This window comes from Mauremys mutica, chromosome 2 (assembly GCF_020497125.1).
Source record: "Mauremys mutica isolate MM-2020 ecotype Southern chromosome 2, ASM2049712v1, whole genome shotgun sequence".
Lineage (NCBI taxonomy): Eukaryota > Metazoa > Chordata > Testudines > Geoemydidae > Mauremys > Mauremys mutica.
Window position 1 is genome coordinate 37249611 of NC_059073.1, and position 16119 is coordinate 37265729.

General features: G+C 33.6%; 1 protein-coding gene across 2 annotated transcripts in view; it reads right to left on the reverse strand.

The window, feature by feature from the left end:
* Positions 1-16119, reverse strand: part of ZFPM2 (zinc finger protein, FOG family member 2) — a 469087-nt gene that overhangs the window by 450008 nt on the left and 2960 nt on the right. The window contains exons 2-3 of one of the 2 annotated variants that reach the window (XM_045006802.1): positions 6967-7021; positions 6413-6456 (exon numbers count right to left, since the gene is read on the reverse strand). The exons of the other annotated variant lie outside the window; for it this stretch is intronic. Of the exons in view, the coding sequence (XP_044862737.1) occupies positions 6413-6456; positions 6967-7021 (99 nt within the window). The remainder of the gene's footprint in view (positions 1-6412; positions 6457-6966; positions 7022-16119) is intronic. 2 annotated transcript variants of the gene reach the window in all.

The window sequence follows — 16119 nt, forward strand, 5'->3', positions numbered from 1 at the left end:
ATCAATGCTGTTAGCACTTAGTACAAATTAATAGCAAGGTGTCACTCAGAACAATATTACTGTACTTTACCATGTAATCTAGGATTTTGGAGGATCAAGGCCTCTTAGGAATGTTGCATTATCCTCCTAACACACTACTCCTATATTTAGGGTCACAGATAGTCCTTAAATTGTATGACAAATCTTGATGATGCCAAAGGGAGTTTCATCCAGAGACCCAGGACAATATTTGGCCCTTAGAGTTTTAATTGTAATATAGGTCCAAATTCTGCTTTTAATTAAAATGGCTATGGTATAAATTCAGAATAACACCACTAACATCAGATGTATAATGAATTATGAATAATTATGTATAATTATGTATTAATATAAGTAGGATAGAATATAATGCTAATGCAACATTATTATTTAATAATCTTTCTTAAAGCCTGAGAATTTGAGACCCAATCCTGCAGTTCTTTGTGAACACATAACTCATATGTATTTCTATGAAAGTTAGGCAAGCATAACAGCTAAAAGATCGAGCCTGCCGAAATTAGCATGCTTTTCTCTTCGGACACATTGTTATTATGTTAAAGGGTAAGGGGGTTGTCAGTAAGAGAAAATTTAAAAAAAGTTTTTTTTCAGTATAGTATTATCTAGTTTGAGATAATCCATATCTTACTGAAGGGAGAAACTAAATATCGTCCTGAAGAAACAGATCTTTTATAGAAAATGAAAGCTTTTGTTTGTCTGCTTGTGTTTTTATAGTATTTTGGACATGTGAATGTGGGATTATTTTCCTGTTTATCAGTGCTAGTATGCAATAGGTTTCACTATTACCAATGCTAGAACCACATACTGTAGATGTAGATTATGCGTCATAAGAGCTGATACATGTATTTTGATATGGAAACTATGGAAATAGTGTGAGAAAGGTCTTTTTTCCCCTCCCACTTCCTTCCTTTGAATATTGCTGGATGTAGGGTTGTTGCTTTTTTCCCCCCTTTCTCCATTTAGCCGTACACAGCCAAATCTAACACATACACCACTTCACTAGTATGCTGCTCCCATCCATTAATCTTTATTTTTTCCATGAAAAGAAACTAAAATTTCAAAATTTCTTCATCTTCAAATAAGTAAAAATGCCAGAAGAGATGAAAAACTACAGGCCTGAATCTCTTCTCATTTACACTCATAAAACCAATGTAAGTCCATTGATTTCAGTGTTGTTATTCTTACTCTATACCTTTGTGAGAGGAGAATCAGGCCCTATGTGTCAGTTGTTTAGTAACTAATTATACAGAGTTGTAATCACTGCTTACCAAAGAAAAACTATACTGGTAGTCTCCAAAAAATAAAATAGCAAACCTCTGTTAGTTTTTTACCCACTGGGCTCTCTCTGCTGCAGTCTTAGCTTCATTTTTTCCCCTCAATCAGTCTCTGACCTCCTCACTTGGTGTCCCTGCCAAATTCTTGGCAATGGAAGTGAGGGGGAAGAGGCCATACCATAAGCGTGTTGATAATGAGGAGATAGAAATAGCAAACCAGCTGGGTTGTCCTAATAAAGTATGTCTGGGATCCAGAGACACAACAACTCTCTGTTCAGGTCATTGTTCAGCATTTTAACCTCTTGCATTCTGCTCTGACCTTTTCAAAGTCTCAATTCAAGCCTATTAAAGTGTATTTGGAGAATTCACTCTGATTTCAATAAAACTTATTAACGGCTTCTAAATGTACTAAAGGTGACCTCAACGGACTTTTTAAAAATTGGGTTGTGTCTTTTTTGCTTCTTTATGTTGTACAAAGAGGGCCTGGACATTTTTTTTACCTGCTTGTTTGTTACCTGAGAATATCAGGAATGTCAAACTGGTCTCTCTTAGTTTTGCAGAAAGATTTCTTGAGAGTCTCAGATGCAGTTTAAGAGCTATCTCAACCCTTACTTTAATGGGTAGAGATGTTGAATCATTAACAAAGTTAAATAGGTGTTAAACAAATCCTTCAGAAAAACCTCAGCAGGTATAAATCCATACCAATTCACACCAGTCCTATTCAGAAGTCTAAAGAACCCTTTCCCCTAGCAATTGCTCTCCTTATGCTATCAAACTTTTGTGACATCACAATTCTCCATTTGTCCACAGAGTTCTAGGGTAGTCCAGACCTGAATTTCTGCTGTAAAGTAAAATCAAGCAGGAAGAAAAAATAAACTATATAAGAACAAAACTACCACCATCTTTTAGACTTTTTTCATAAATCACTAACAAGCTAAAAAAAGGGTACAACCCCATTTTTTCTTTGCAAGTCACCTTTCAAGACAAAATGGATATAGCTCAAATATCACTTGTTATTCGTTATCAAAGGAGAATCCCTTCACCAACAGCTGGCCCTACAAAATCCAGGTGAATTACCACTAGTAATAAAACACTAAGGGTGAAATCATGGCCTTTACAAGTGCAAGTTTTGCTACTGAAAATATTTTTCTAAGAAAAGGATGTGATAAATTACTTAGAAAAATTAAACCCAATGTACATCTTGCATTGTACAACTAAAGAGAAATTATAAAATAGGGTCCCAATCCTTGAAGGGAAACACAGGGCTTCGGTTTCTGTATCCACTGTAGCAGGTAACGTTAACGCTGCAGTCCTAATAACCTGTCCTAACGGGTCTTGCAGCACAGTGTTTTGTCCAAAAGTTTAAGGTTTATATTTTCCTGGTTTTGGCTATCCTCTATTACGATTATATGGTCCAAAGGATAGAGATCTTGCTTTCCTACTTCTTAATAAAGCACCATTTTCACAAGCAAGAAAATATCAGTAATATACCAAAAATAGCTGGTACGGTCAGTAAATATACAGTACTATGGGTTGCCTCTACAGTAGTTGGGAATGGGATCCAGAAGACCTGGTTCCTATTTCCCAGGTCTGCCACTGGGCTCCTGGGTGACCTTGAGCAAGTCACTTATCCTCTCTGTGCCTCTGTTTCCCCATCTGCCCCTTTGTAAAGGGGCTTTTTGATCCACTTCAGGAAATGTGCTGTACAAGAGCTACGTATCATTGTTATTATCAACCAAATACTAAGGGGGAAATACACAAACACACACCCATGCCCACACACATTTCACACCAAAAGCTAACCAAAACAAAGGAATACAATACAAAAACCAAACTCCGTGTGTACATACTGGGATGGTGATTGCTCCATAGGCAGAGGATATATAACCCTCCCACTGATGTTTAAAACAAAAAAGAAAAATAAACAAACAGAAGTGGCCTTGAAAGAGTAAAGGATCACACCACTACTGTATGTAATATAACTTGTAAAATTTTCACAGATGTTGGGACATGTTCTCCTCTCACTGTGTGGGGACATACACATATAACTCCTGGTATTTTTAAAGCACGTCCTTTCATTTAGTGTGCAGAGTTCCTCCACCCCATACAACAGGAAGCTATGAAGAAACATATGATCAGATAAAGGTATGTATCCAAACAATAATTACCAACAATATAATGCACTGCATTACAAATGTATGACTTTTTATCATGTACAATACTTTCCCATTGAGTATGCTTAAAATTACTATAGTGAATAGTTCGTAGTAGTGTGACAAATCAATCCACATATTTGGCAAATATATAATGTATTGTTTTACATGGATTGGAGAACACTTAAAACAGAAGCTCCTCAAACCCTCTGGCCAGAGCCCTGGAACTGAGATAATTAATCAAATGAGAGACAATGACACTGTAGATGACTGCAACCTTTGCTAATACCACTTTGAACACAACTGCAGTGACTTTCTGTACAAGTGTCAAAAGAAACTTGAATGTAAAATCTGCTAAGCCATCAATAAATGTGGTTAATATCTTTTTCTACCCATGCAATTTTAGATTTGGGGTACAAACAATGTCGTTTCTTGTTAGAGAGAGAAAAGGAGAAGTATTAAGATATGCTAGAATTTCTTATGTCCATTGATCTCCTATTCTTTTTCTCTCCTCTCTTCCCTCTCCATTACTTTCTTTCTCTGTGAGGGGATCAAATGGCCAGTGATTTGTTCAGGCATTCATACTGTTTAATACTGTTTAAATCATCCAGTCATGAAACCTAAAATTACCTCGTAACTTAAGTGACCAAATATACTTAATAGCTCACAAACTGTGAATAGCTCAAAATACTCAATTCATAAAATTTGTTTGCACAAATGACAAGCAAAGTCATAATCCTCAGGACCTATTTGTGTCTAATTCACAGACAAAAAAAATAGGTTAAATTTCTTGAGAAATTTATTCAGTGAATAATTCGACCAGCTCTCATGAAAGCTTTCTGCTGTGTGAGAACTCAGCTCCTATAAACACATTTTATTTTTATTAAACTCTAAACTGCATTTTTCAAGAGGGTCAGAGCAAATGTCATCATTTATTTCTTTGTACAACTTTCCCCTCATGCCAATTCTATTTCATCTTTGTGTTCATTCCTTTTAAAGTTAATTCAAAGAAAATAAAAATGCTTCAGATGTAGTCATGCTACGTATCATTTCTATGAGTAAAAAGGTGAATAGTGATATTTATAAATTAAGGCCTTCATTTTTCTATTACATGTATGTTTTCTCTGTGGGTTTACATTTTTACTCCCACCACTGCTTTCAACTCCAATATACAATTTAAGCCAGTTATAGAGAAGAAATTATTGGATCTATTTCAAGGATACAGCATCCTCAATAGTGTAAAAAAGAGCAACATATTTGGCACAGGGCCAAATGTTTTAACAAAAGGAAAATCTGATTTGATATAATAATCTGGATAAATATATGACAGGCATCTTAAAATCACTCAGTATGTAAAATATCTGATTTGTATGAAAGATGAACTGTTTCTGGCACACCAGTTCAAAATTTCAGAACTTAGGATAAAAACCTAAAAGAGAGAAACTTATCTTTGTATGAGAGAACCTAAGATAACACAACACTGAAATTTAAGACACAGACTATTTCCAAGACCAAACTCCACATCATTTAATAGAACGTTAATAAAACAGATATTGCATATGTTGAAAATACAGTGCTACCATTGTAGACGGCAACATCCCTCTATTTGTGATCTTACTTTAAAATAAGAGCCTGAGCTACAGTGAATAAGTGATTTATAAGTGATTATATACACTTACATCAATAAGTGATTTAGTAGTGAAAGAGAGAAACTTACTAACTACAGATGGGCTATTTTGACCAGACATTAAAATCCAAGAGATATAATTCCTTTACAACAAATATTTGAGAGTCTTTTTGAAAGAGAGAAGGATCACATTGTGGCTAAACCATAAGAATGGGCATCAAAACATCTGAGTTCTATTCCTAGCTGCGCCATAGATTAGCTGTGTTGCCTTGATTATGACATTTATAGCCAGAGTTTCAACTGACTTCAATGGGAGCTACAACCTCTTAAAATTAGGCCCTAGGAATCTAATTATGGGCATCCAGAAACAAAAGCACTCAAAATTATGGATCACTTTAAAAAAAACTAGACCTAAAGTTTCCCCATTGATATCTATATCCTCTATTACTATATTGATAGATTATCAATCTGTTTATTCTGAACCCGAAAATTATCTCTAACATTATCTATTATAAGGATGCACCAGAAACTGGTGGTAATTCACGAATATTTATGAAAAGTTCTTAAGTCTATTTAGGAACCACGATTTGTTTGCCTTTCAATATGAGAATGATACTAAAAGTGAAGACTAAAGAAAGATGCCAAATAGTGCCATCTGCACAGTAGTATTTTTGCAATGTGAACATCTGTCCATTGGGAACTGGACAGAGGCCACCAAATTGACTGTAAAACATTTTTCAATGTTACTGTTTTAATAAATAAATATTTTAATAATAACTGCTGCTAACTAAGCACATATTTATCTTGAAAAACTGAGTTAACACCCCTAAATACTAACACAATTGAATGCATACATAATTCAGCACCATAAAGGACAGAATATACTTTGGAAAAGTCTAGGACCACTTGTGCGAATATAAAATAGTTTTTATTTTTAACTGAGCACTAAGACAAAACTTAATTTAAGCCATGTATTTGAAATACTCTAATTGTACCAAAAATTACTATGCATTCTTGCAAGAAATATTTGAAAGTGTACAAAAGGGCTTTAATTTCCCAAAAATGGTGAATGAGGGCACAAAGGGTCTGATTCCTTTATTACACCAGTTTTACACTGATATAATGCCACTGACTTCAGTAGAGTTAATCTTAATTTACACCAGTGTAAGTGAGAAAAGAATAAGACCCCCAAATATTCAGTGTTTTTTTTCACCTTTGTTCTACACTGCAGGAGCTATTATACCTCCCAAGAGAATTTTATGATTGATAATCACTCTTATGGGGGAAAAATCTCCCAAAACTTTGTCACAAATATTCTTTACCTGAACTCCAATGTTCTTCTTTCTTGACAGTGAAAACTTCCAATCTAACAGTCAAAGAACGTCAAGTGAATGTCAGGCTAATCAGTCCAGTTATAACATCCCCAACGTACACTCCCACTTAAATGAGATTTCCTAAGCTGTAAGACTAATCATAAAATTACACAGTCTAGTTGGTCTAAGTAGCTGATTGTTACTTTCCATTTATAAGAATGCTGATCTTGATTATTTTGGCTGCATGACTTTTTTTTTTAAACTCGTCAACCCTGATTTTCCTCTGTGTATAATTAGATGGCTCTCAATTACACACCCTAGAGGTGTACAACTCTAAAAGAGGCAAAGTAAGGCACAGCACTCTCCCTGGTCAGATATGAAAAACATGCTTTCAAGAAAGAAAAAAAAAAGTCCCTCGATAAGATTTATGAAGTATATAATTATTTTTGAATTAATTAAAGAAAAAGATATATTTACAACAGCAACTGATTTACTGTATGACAGTCGAGTTACTTTATTGTACAACATATTCAGATAAACATACTTATGAATCTGTAACATACCTGCAAGTGTGTATGGTCTGTAAAAATTTGCTTCTGACCACCATTTGTAATGCTGCTGTAGGAGACACCAGAACAGTGTATAAAAATCCACAGAAATCCAGATACTAATGTGCTCTGTCATGCTCTTGACAAACATGGAGGATGCTCTTACACACTACTATAGTCTAGCCTAAAACCTCTACTCACACATTTCTATAAGTCCTGAACTTTAGTTTTTGAATCGTGCACCCAACATATACTTCAACTCCTGTGCAAAAAGATCCATGATAACATTGTGAAATTCCTACACAAGCCTTTTTTTTTTTTTAAATGAATCGGGTCCCTACAGATTAAACAGTAAGAAAACAACCTTTCCTGAAGTATAACTAATCACAGTTCAAATGATCACCAGTTCACTTACAATGATCACTTATTATGGTAGCACTCCACGTTATACTACGGGTTCTTTCATATTGCATTCCAGTTATACTATCAGCAGTACAGCACCTTGCTGAATTCATCTTACTGATATTAAGCCAGCAGCATTAGCTGAGACCCAACTGTCCTTTGGAGATCTGACCCTTAAAACTCAAAGAAAAGCAATACATCATAAAGGATTTCAAGAGAGTATCAAACTGTCCAAAATCTAAATTCAAATCCAAGCTGTCCCGATTCCAATTATGAGAGAGTGGTACAAATTTTCTTGGTTTACACTGAGAAAACCTTTAAATTTTGAAAGTTACTAAGATTTTCATTTTCCCAGTTTTTCTATTGTGCCTATTACACTTTGATTGTTAATTGTAATGTGTTCTGCGTAGAAATTATATATTTAGCCTATGAAATTCACAGTTCTTAGTGCTGTAGTAAAGTATCAATGATAATATTCCCTTGTTAATTCACAGAAAGTACATTTTACTTTTTTTATTAAAATTTAAAAAGTGTACTATAGTAATTAACTTTTTTATCTTGTCAAAGATATATAGTACATAATAGCCCACTGAACATGGGTAAGTGTATCAAAAGCTAAGACCCAGGTTTTTTCTATATTACATTATATTCCTTTACTGTACTTATAAGAGAATTTCCTTTTTTGCATCCCCAGTGCTAGATATAAAGTAAGGAGTATTCTCTACCAGAAATCTTATAAGCTATATAAGTAACTTGAGTTGTAAGTAAATATTACAATTAAAAATTAATATTTTTTTACTGTAAATTCACTTTTTTAGTAAGTTTAGGGGGTTTTGTTCCCTGTCTTCCCCCATCCTTTTTTCCTGTACTGGCATTGACCAGATTATTTCATCTTTCAATGGACCATGAAAAGTTAAGTCATAGAACTAAAGAACATAATCCAATGCCCCACCCTTTGGGAGCCCAGCCTTGCCTGACACTACACAGAAACCGACCTTTTTGTCCTTCAGACTTGCCTAGTAGGCCCCATCTTCTATCGCAAAAGCCAAATCATCTGATCCCAAACTAACTGTCAACTGCTTGTGATGGTGGGGAAGCCAGACATCAATCAATCAGTTTTTATCAGAGACGCTCTTCGTTTTTCTGTTGTGCTCATCTTATCATCTGACCCAGTTGTAGCCCTGACTTCAGAAGCTTAAGCAACTTGATGACAAAATATGCGCCTGTTTGTCCAAGATGCACATTATTAAGGAGTGGACTTATATTTTTAGCAACCAACTAATAGATTTTCAAAATAACTCTCAAATATATGAGGTTTCTCTCAATACTCAAATTGGTCAGTGCTCACTGAAATTCCATACCTATTTTGGAATAACTATCAAAGAGAGCTTTCTAAATAAAAAAATAAAACGTTGATAAAAAATTAAGCCTTGTTTGTAAATTAAAGTTATTTTCAAACCAAGAGTCTAATCCTGTAACCCTTACTCTCTTGAATAATCTATCCTTATTCATATAAACAATCCCATTCAAATAGGACTGCTATGTAAATACAGGTTATTCACATGAGTAAGGGCACACAAAATACCACCACAAACTGCTACAAGAAGCATTCAGAGTGTCCATCTCAACTAGAATAAAGTGGACGAAGGGGCCAAAGTACAGTTAACTGAAAAAATGTTCATAATATCAACCCTATTTAGAGTTTTCAAAATAAAAGTATTCCAGTTGCCAAGAAAAATTGGAAGTTTATTTCTCTACATTTGTTAGCTGAATATTTTGATGGAGGAGGGGAGGAGTAGAAAGGGGAAATTGCTTTTTAAAATCTTTTGTAGTTTTGGATTTGTCCTGTGCCATAGGGAATTTTGCAGCTTACCTCAATGAGTATAGGATCAGGACCTTGTTTGATAGTATTTCAATTTTAGGTGCCTCATTGCCTTTGTGAAATGCTGTAGAAAGTACCTGTGTACACATATGACCTAGTTTAAGTCCCCAAAAATGTTTCAGAGTAGCAATTTGCATAGCTGCTTAATATAAAGCCTGTATCAAAAGTTTGGAAATAAAAATTAAATACTAGGACTCATTAAATCTGAAAGAATATTCACATTTTCACATGAAGCTAAAGAACTGCAAAGCGAGTACACTTTTTTGATGCTATTACATTAATGTAAACATTTAATCTTTAAACTTTGTTTTTCCCTCCCCTCCAATGGAACAGTAGTCAAATATAAAGTTGTAGAGTCCTCATTCTGAACTCATTTACAAAGGTGTAAATCAGGAGTAACTCCATTGAAGCCAGTAGAGTTACACTAGCATAAGTGAGATTAAAATCACTCCCTAGAAAATTTCCTCTCTTCCTAAATAAACATCTCCATGTATTTTAAAGAAAGTATTTTCAAGTTTATTGAATTTCAAAATATATTCTTTACAATAAATATTTGTCAAGATTTCTTCTGTTATACTTTGGCCTATAAGGTGTACAGTACTGTACTCTATAATTCATTTTACTCTCATTAAAATTCACATTTCTATAATAAATGCAAATATGCTCTTAAAAGGCAATATAAAATTTCTCCATATAATTTTGTCACATAAAAAGCATACCTCAACTATGAAAAATAAAGGCTGTAAAACATGACACTTGTGATAGAAAGAGCAAATCTGTGCCATGAAAATCGTTTGTGTACATTGGAAAGCACGTTATTCAAGCAAGGTCCTCATTGTGTTCAATGAATTTTGTAAGCACCAAACTCTGAACTTCTTAACATATATCACTGCACGTGTTATTTAGGCCCCAATCCTGTAAACTCTTATGTACTACAATGTGCATTGTAGTGAAGTAGGACTATTCATGTTCATGAAGTTAAGAACATACATAAGAGTCTGCAAGACCTATTCTTTAAGGTTTATAATTAGAATAATACTGTCAATTTCAGAAAAGGTTAGACATAGAGGAAACCAAAATAAATAACTTTGAAAATGATGCAGTATTTTATTACATTGCATTTTGTGTGTGTTTTGTTTTCTTTTCTTTTTAGGTAAAAAGACTGAGTACACTAAAATCAGCCTTTGACACATAATTATATCAGCTAATCACAGGCTGAAAGCTGCAAGTCTAGTTGTCTGGTAGTACAAAGTACTAACTCATCTCTGTGAGTGCAGCAAATAATGTATTAGAAGAATTTATGAAGAAAAAGTTCAAATAACTCACCGCTAATCCGGTGTTAGTCTAGATATTCCATTACTAGTTGTATTCACATTGGAGATCTATTAATTTAATGTTCCCTTATTTTAAAAGAGGAAGTTCTATAAAACTATCAACTGGTAATTCAATAATATGAAAGTTTGGGGCCACACTCCATCTTTATTTACACACTTGCAATGATGGGATTACTTGGGTGTAATTAAAGAGAGAATATGTCCAAAAATATTTTTCTTCTTGACTAATTGCATAAACATAAAAGACATAGCAACTTTCATATGCAAAGCTGTGTACAGGATTACTAATAAAGATACACTCTCCCTACTTCCGCATATTTAGAAATGCTATATGACTCTTCAGACTAAAAGATGACAATGGTAAGAAAGGATGGCAACCTGTGTAACCTTTACTCTCAACATGGAAAGTCAGGACCAACTGGAAAATAAGGAGAAGATGGATTCATAACCACAACAGAGTTCATTCAATATATCTAACAGGAAGATAGGAGGGGCATTTTTTGCTGATTTTTTAAATTGTTAACTTATTTAAAAAATCATCTTTTTTGTAAATATCCCTACACCAAATAGAGTAGTTCAAAGCACTGTGCATATAACTCAAGATTACATATTGTATGTTTACTTTACAATAGACTAAATCCCTTACAAGGAAACATCTACTGTGACAACCATCTGGAATTGTTACCAATGCATGATGGCATTACCCTTTCAAAGCATTAGATAAAACTAAATAATCAATGAGAGCTGTCAATACCAAGAAGTGATTCCTTTTATAGTGTAAGTATTATGCTAGTGTTTTTTTTCACAAGAACTCCTCTTTGCTACTGCATGTATAATTGTATAAAATGTATAAAGTAGCTTGAGTATATTTTGGGGTTCTCAAATGAGTATATTATAGATTGGCAGATTCACTCTTTGATATGACATGGAAACTTTGTTATTCCTCACCTGCAGGAAAATAAAATTAGAAAAATACTATCTGCTGAATGACTTGGTAATTATAGCACTGACACCTTGAATCTATGCTTAAAATACATGTATTAAGAGATTATAGACAGCGTACACCTGAATACACATACACATTTAAGAATAATTAGTATAGAAAGTGTGTTTATACTTCAGCCAAGACTACATATATTATGATTTTTATGTCTTTAAAACTGCCCAGCATATAATAGATATTCAAAATTCTCAAATCTGATTCCTCAGACAAAGACATGGACATTTGAAAGTGATCTATTAACACTGTATGGTGTACAACAAAATAATAGCAGTAATATTTTGTCATTACAGCCTCATGAAATACTTTTATCAGTTCATCAGTCTCCAAGGGTAACTATAACTGATTAGGCTGTAGTATTCAGATTGCCCCTGATTTTTGTTTGCTTATCATTATTTCAGGAGTATACAGCAATGAAATCAACCCTCCTAGTCTTCTCAGCCATTTTTTTGTTTGTTTTAATCTCTTACCAGGGAATAAATAATAAGATATTCCCCATCCCACACATTCCTGAGCTAACTCTATACTGATCTCTGCATAAGTGGAGGAATCCCCGACTGTGGGATCACATGCAAGAAGTAATATTGCCATGTAAATGCAATACAATTATCATACTTTCATTTAAAATATGTTCATCAAATGCACAAATTATTGAGCTTTAAATAATCCTGACTACACAATTCTCCTTCTCTACCTTTATGTCATCTCAAAAAGACAATCTGGCAGTAATGGTATGCCACCCTCTCAGACAAGCCTTTGGGCATTAATATTTAAATCTTACCTATCCCTTGTGATTGGAATTCAGCCTCTATTCACAAACAAAAACTAAATCAATGTTCTTAGAGTTCAAACTAGATCCCTAAACAGTTTGCCACTCTCCATGCACAGATAAGATAAACTTTCTTTGACCCAAGAGATGAAGTTGCCATGACGATCAGAGAGTCCACTTTCTATATTGATATTTTGCTGATGTAACAACAAATAGAACCAGATTCTAGGGCTGATAATGGTGATTAATTAATACTAATATTGATCCCTACAAGCAAGAGACAAGGCTATTAACTTGAAGCCTGAAAAGTCAATTGTTACCTGTGGCAGAGATACTAGTGGCTGATTTTGAAACATAATAAACAAATACGCTGTCTTTATGCTAATACCTTTAAAGAGCTATGTCCCTTTCTTGAGCACAGTAATTCCACATTCAAACCCATCAATTTAATTGTATATTTTCACCCATATCCAAAACAAATAATAAACTTCAACAATTACAATATAAATTATTCAAAATGCTATATACTGATACCTTTAATATGACCTATAAAAAAACGTTCCTTCAAAAGTACAGTGTAAGACTTACAGAAAATCCAAACAGACTATATTCTTCAGAAGGTAAGATAAAGGTTATAAGATTTTAAGTTACAAGTTTCTATGTACATTTTTCAAGAGGGGAATCTGTTTGTTTTCTCAGTTGAATAGGGAAAAATAATAAAAATATACAGATGAAAGCCACCAGTGTGGAACAGAAGTCCTTCCTGGAAGACCTATCCAAACCAAAGAGCAATACTGGCATTGCCCATTTTTTTAAAAAATAGGCTCTATTTATAGTAACTGTAACTATGTATTTGTTTTACAGTAATTCCACTTAACCTTAATTTGAGGTGTAAACACAATTTGAGCTCCCCATCAGAAAACTTCCATATCTATGTTTTTTCCTTTCAAAATAAGAAACACAAAATTCTTCATTTAAAAGAATCAAGCCTTTTTCTTTTAAAACACAATACACCAAGTTTCTTCATTAGCAAGCTATCTTTGTACTATTGATAAAGTACACTTTATGTTTAATGGAAAATAATTGCTACTACTGATGGATGGCGTTCTTTCCTCCTCACTTCATTACACAGAATTCTGCATGAATCTTAGCATTAGCTATTACACCTCTAACAAAAGTATGAATTAGTAGAGACGAAAAATTAGGAGCAAATTATCTAATTGCATTACTTTCTCTCACAGTTGAATTATATAACATTTATATGTCTTTAATACATGACTGCAAACATATATTCTGTATTAACATATGCTATACATATCTTGCAACTTAAAGATCAATAGTTTGCAAGGAACTGGTACTCAGTCTTACAAAAAATTTAAAAATCGCCATCATAGTTTCATACTCAAAGGATATAGGCAGCTGCTTACCTAGAGCTCTGCTATAATTGAATTGAAACATCTGAAGCACCTTTATGATGCTACAGAATGATTTAAAGACGAGTACAAAGTTAAACTCTCTCATTAAATTTAAAAAAGTCTATTTTTTAAAGTGGTGAGGATTCTAACACATTTTTACCATCCTACTTTTAGACAGTGAGCCCCTTAAAGATATCGAAAGGTAATATTTTATTTTACTTTGCCATTTTTTTCAGAAAGAGAATTTCACTTCTGAATTCCACTTCTAAACTCAAATGCTTACAAATAAGCCTACTGCATCTGGACGCTGGTGTATTTGTGTCTGTATTACTGCCTCTATTTAAACTTAGAAAACTCTACTGAATGATTTATGAACTTCTAATCAGTAGATTTTTCTACACATTTCCAAATAGCTAAACAAAATAAAACATTTTAGTCTTCTCATATGTAGTCGGCTTCTGAAAAATCAACTAAATCTGTATAATTATCCATTTTCATAAATAAATACTATTGCATGCATTGTTGTTTTGATTTATAAAAACTTCCAAACATAACTATGTAAATGATGTATTTTATTTTGCACTACAATATTGCAGCTTTAATTCTGTAAATGTTTAACTGCAGAACTATGCTAGTCATTACTTTGTCCTAAAGGCAAATAAAAAGATATGTCACAAATATAAAACTTTGATCATATATCTGCTATGGGAAACATAATTTTATAGCAACATTTTTAAACAGAGGGCAGTCCTTGTACTTGCTGCTTTAAAACAACAATTTCCCTAAGATCAAAAGACAGTCAGTGGTTTTGTCTTAGAGAGAGAAACTTGTTTGAGTATATGGCAGGTGAAATATGCAAGAGATATTTAACTTAGCATGGTGAAAAAGCCATCAATATACTAAAACACAGATTCTCTCTCATTCTTCCTTTGCTAATGGTCTTAGTAACTATCGATATAATGGACATTTTCAATGGATACCTGAAATATGTAGTACCCTATTAAAAAAAAAACACAACAGAAATTGAAAAGACAGTATAGAAAAGAACCGTGTCTCTTGTTAATGTTATACAATCCACATTGGGTTAAAATTAAAGATAATGATATTTTAAACAATACTATCATCCACATTATAAAAAATGGTTAATTTTAAACCAACATTTTTAAAAAGGTCATAGTATGTATGGTGGGAAACAGTGCAATAAAGCAGGGGGGCACTTAAAATAATCAAATGTCAGAGTTTTCACCTTATAATTTTCATACATTGCATAAAATATATGAAATAGCTTGGAATAAGACCTCAAATACTGTACAGACAATTTCTTCATTGTAAATCAATTCAAACTTCTTCAGGAAAGCCTGATATGGTGAATTGCTAACCAGACTTCTCCTGACGAGAAGCATTTTACTTTCAAAACATTTATGTGACATATTTAATTTTCAACTTGACTGTTCATGAGAATTCTTTTTCTTCCTAACCCAGGTTTCATAAACACTTTGCCATATTTTCCCACAATCTGATTGTACCTAACAATCTTTATGCTATACTAAACAAATTAAAAACCAAACCAAAAGTTGTATGAGAAACTATTCCATTAATATCTCAGAGAAGACTATCTTTGTAAAAGTCCTTTAAGAATTTTAGTCAATTATTTAGGTAACAGAGCTTCATTTGAAAAAAAATGTTTCAGCCAACACCCCTCCCCCAATCCATAAACCACTGTACTTAAGTGTGACTGAAGTTGGGGACATACAGGTCAGTAAACACATTACTAGACCACAGTCAACTGCATGAAGAACAAGAAAATAACAATAAAAATGCAGACACAACACATTTGCTAATCATAAAGAAATGCATTAGTAAAAAAATCATCATTTCTGTCATAAATTTTGCAGCGCAGCCACAGAATGGAGAACAATCTGGGCAATTTATTGGCATATTGGCAGGAGGTGATAAGGCTAAAAACAACAACAGCTAGCAGCTGGTGCAGTGAGATGGGCTGATAACATTGATATGGGGCTCCCATACAAAACACCTCCTATCCTATCAGTGCTTTTTATCAAACTAGTATTACAATAATAGCTTCTGAGAGAGGGTTTTTTTAGAGGAGGGGTGAAAAATATAGGCCTGGAAAGGGAAAAAAAATCTGAATTTTTGGGACAAAACATGGGGGCAAAATACATAATTTATCACAGTATTATCAGGAAACCCAGGCAGTCTAATCAAGGAGCACTGAGTGACTATTTTTTGCCTTATCATCCAAAGTGGTGGAAACGGAGAAGGAATTATCAGGCTTCTGCAGATTGCTGGGCTGGAATTTTAATGGTAATAATCGGGTTTCTGATGGTATATCTTCTCCGCTTATC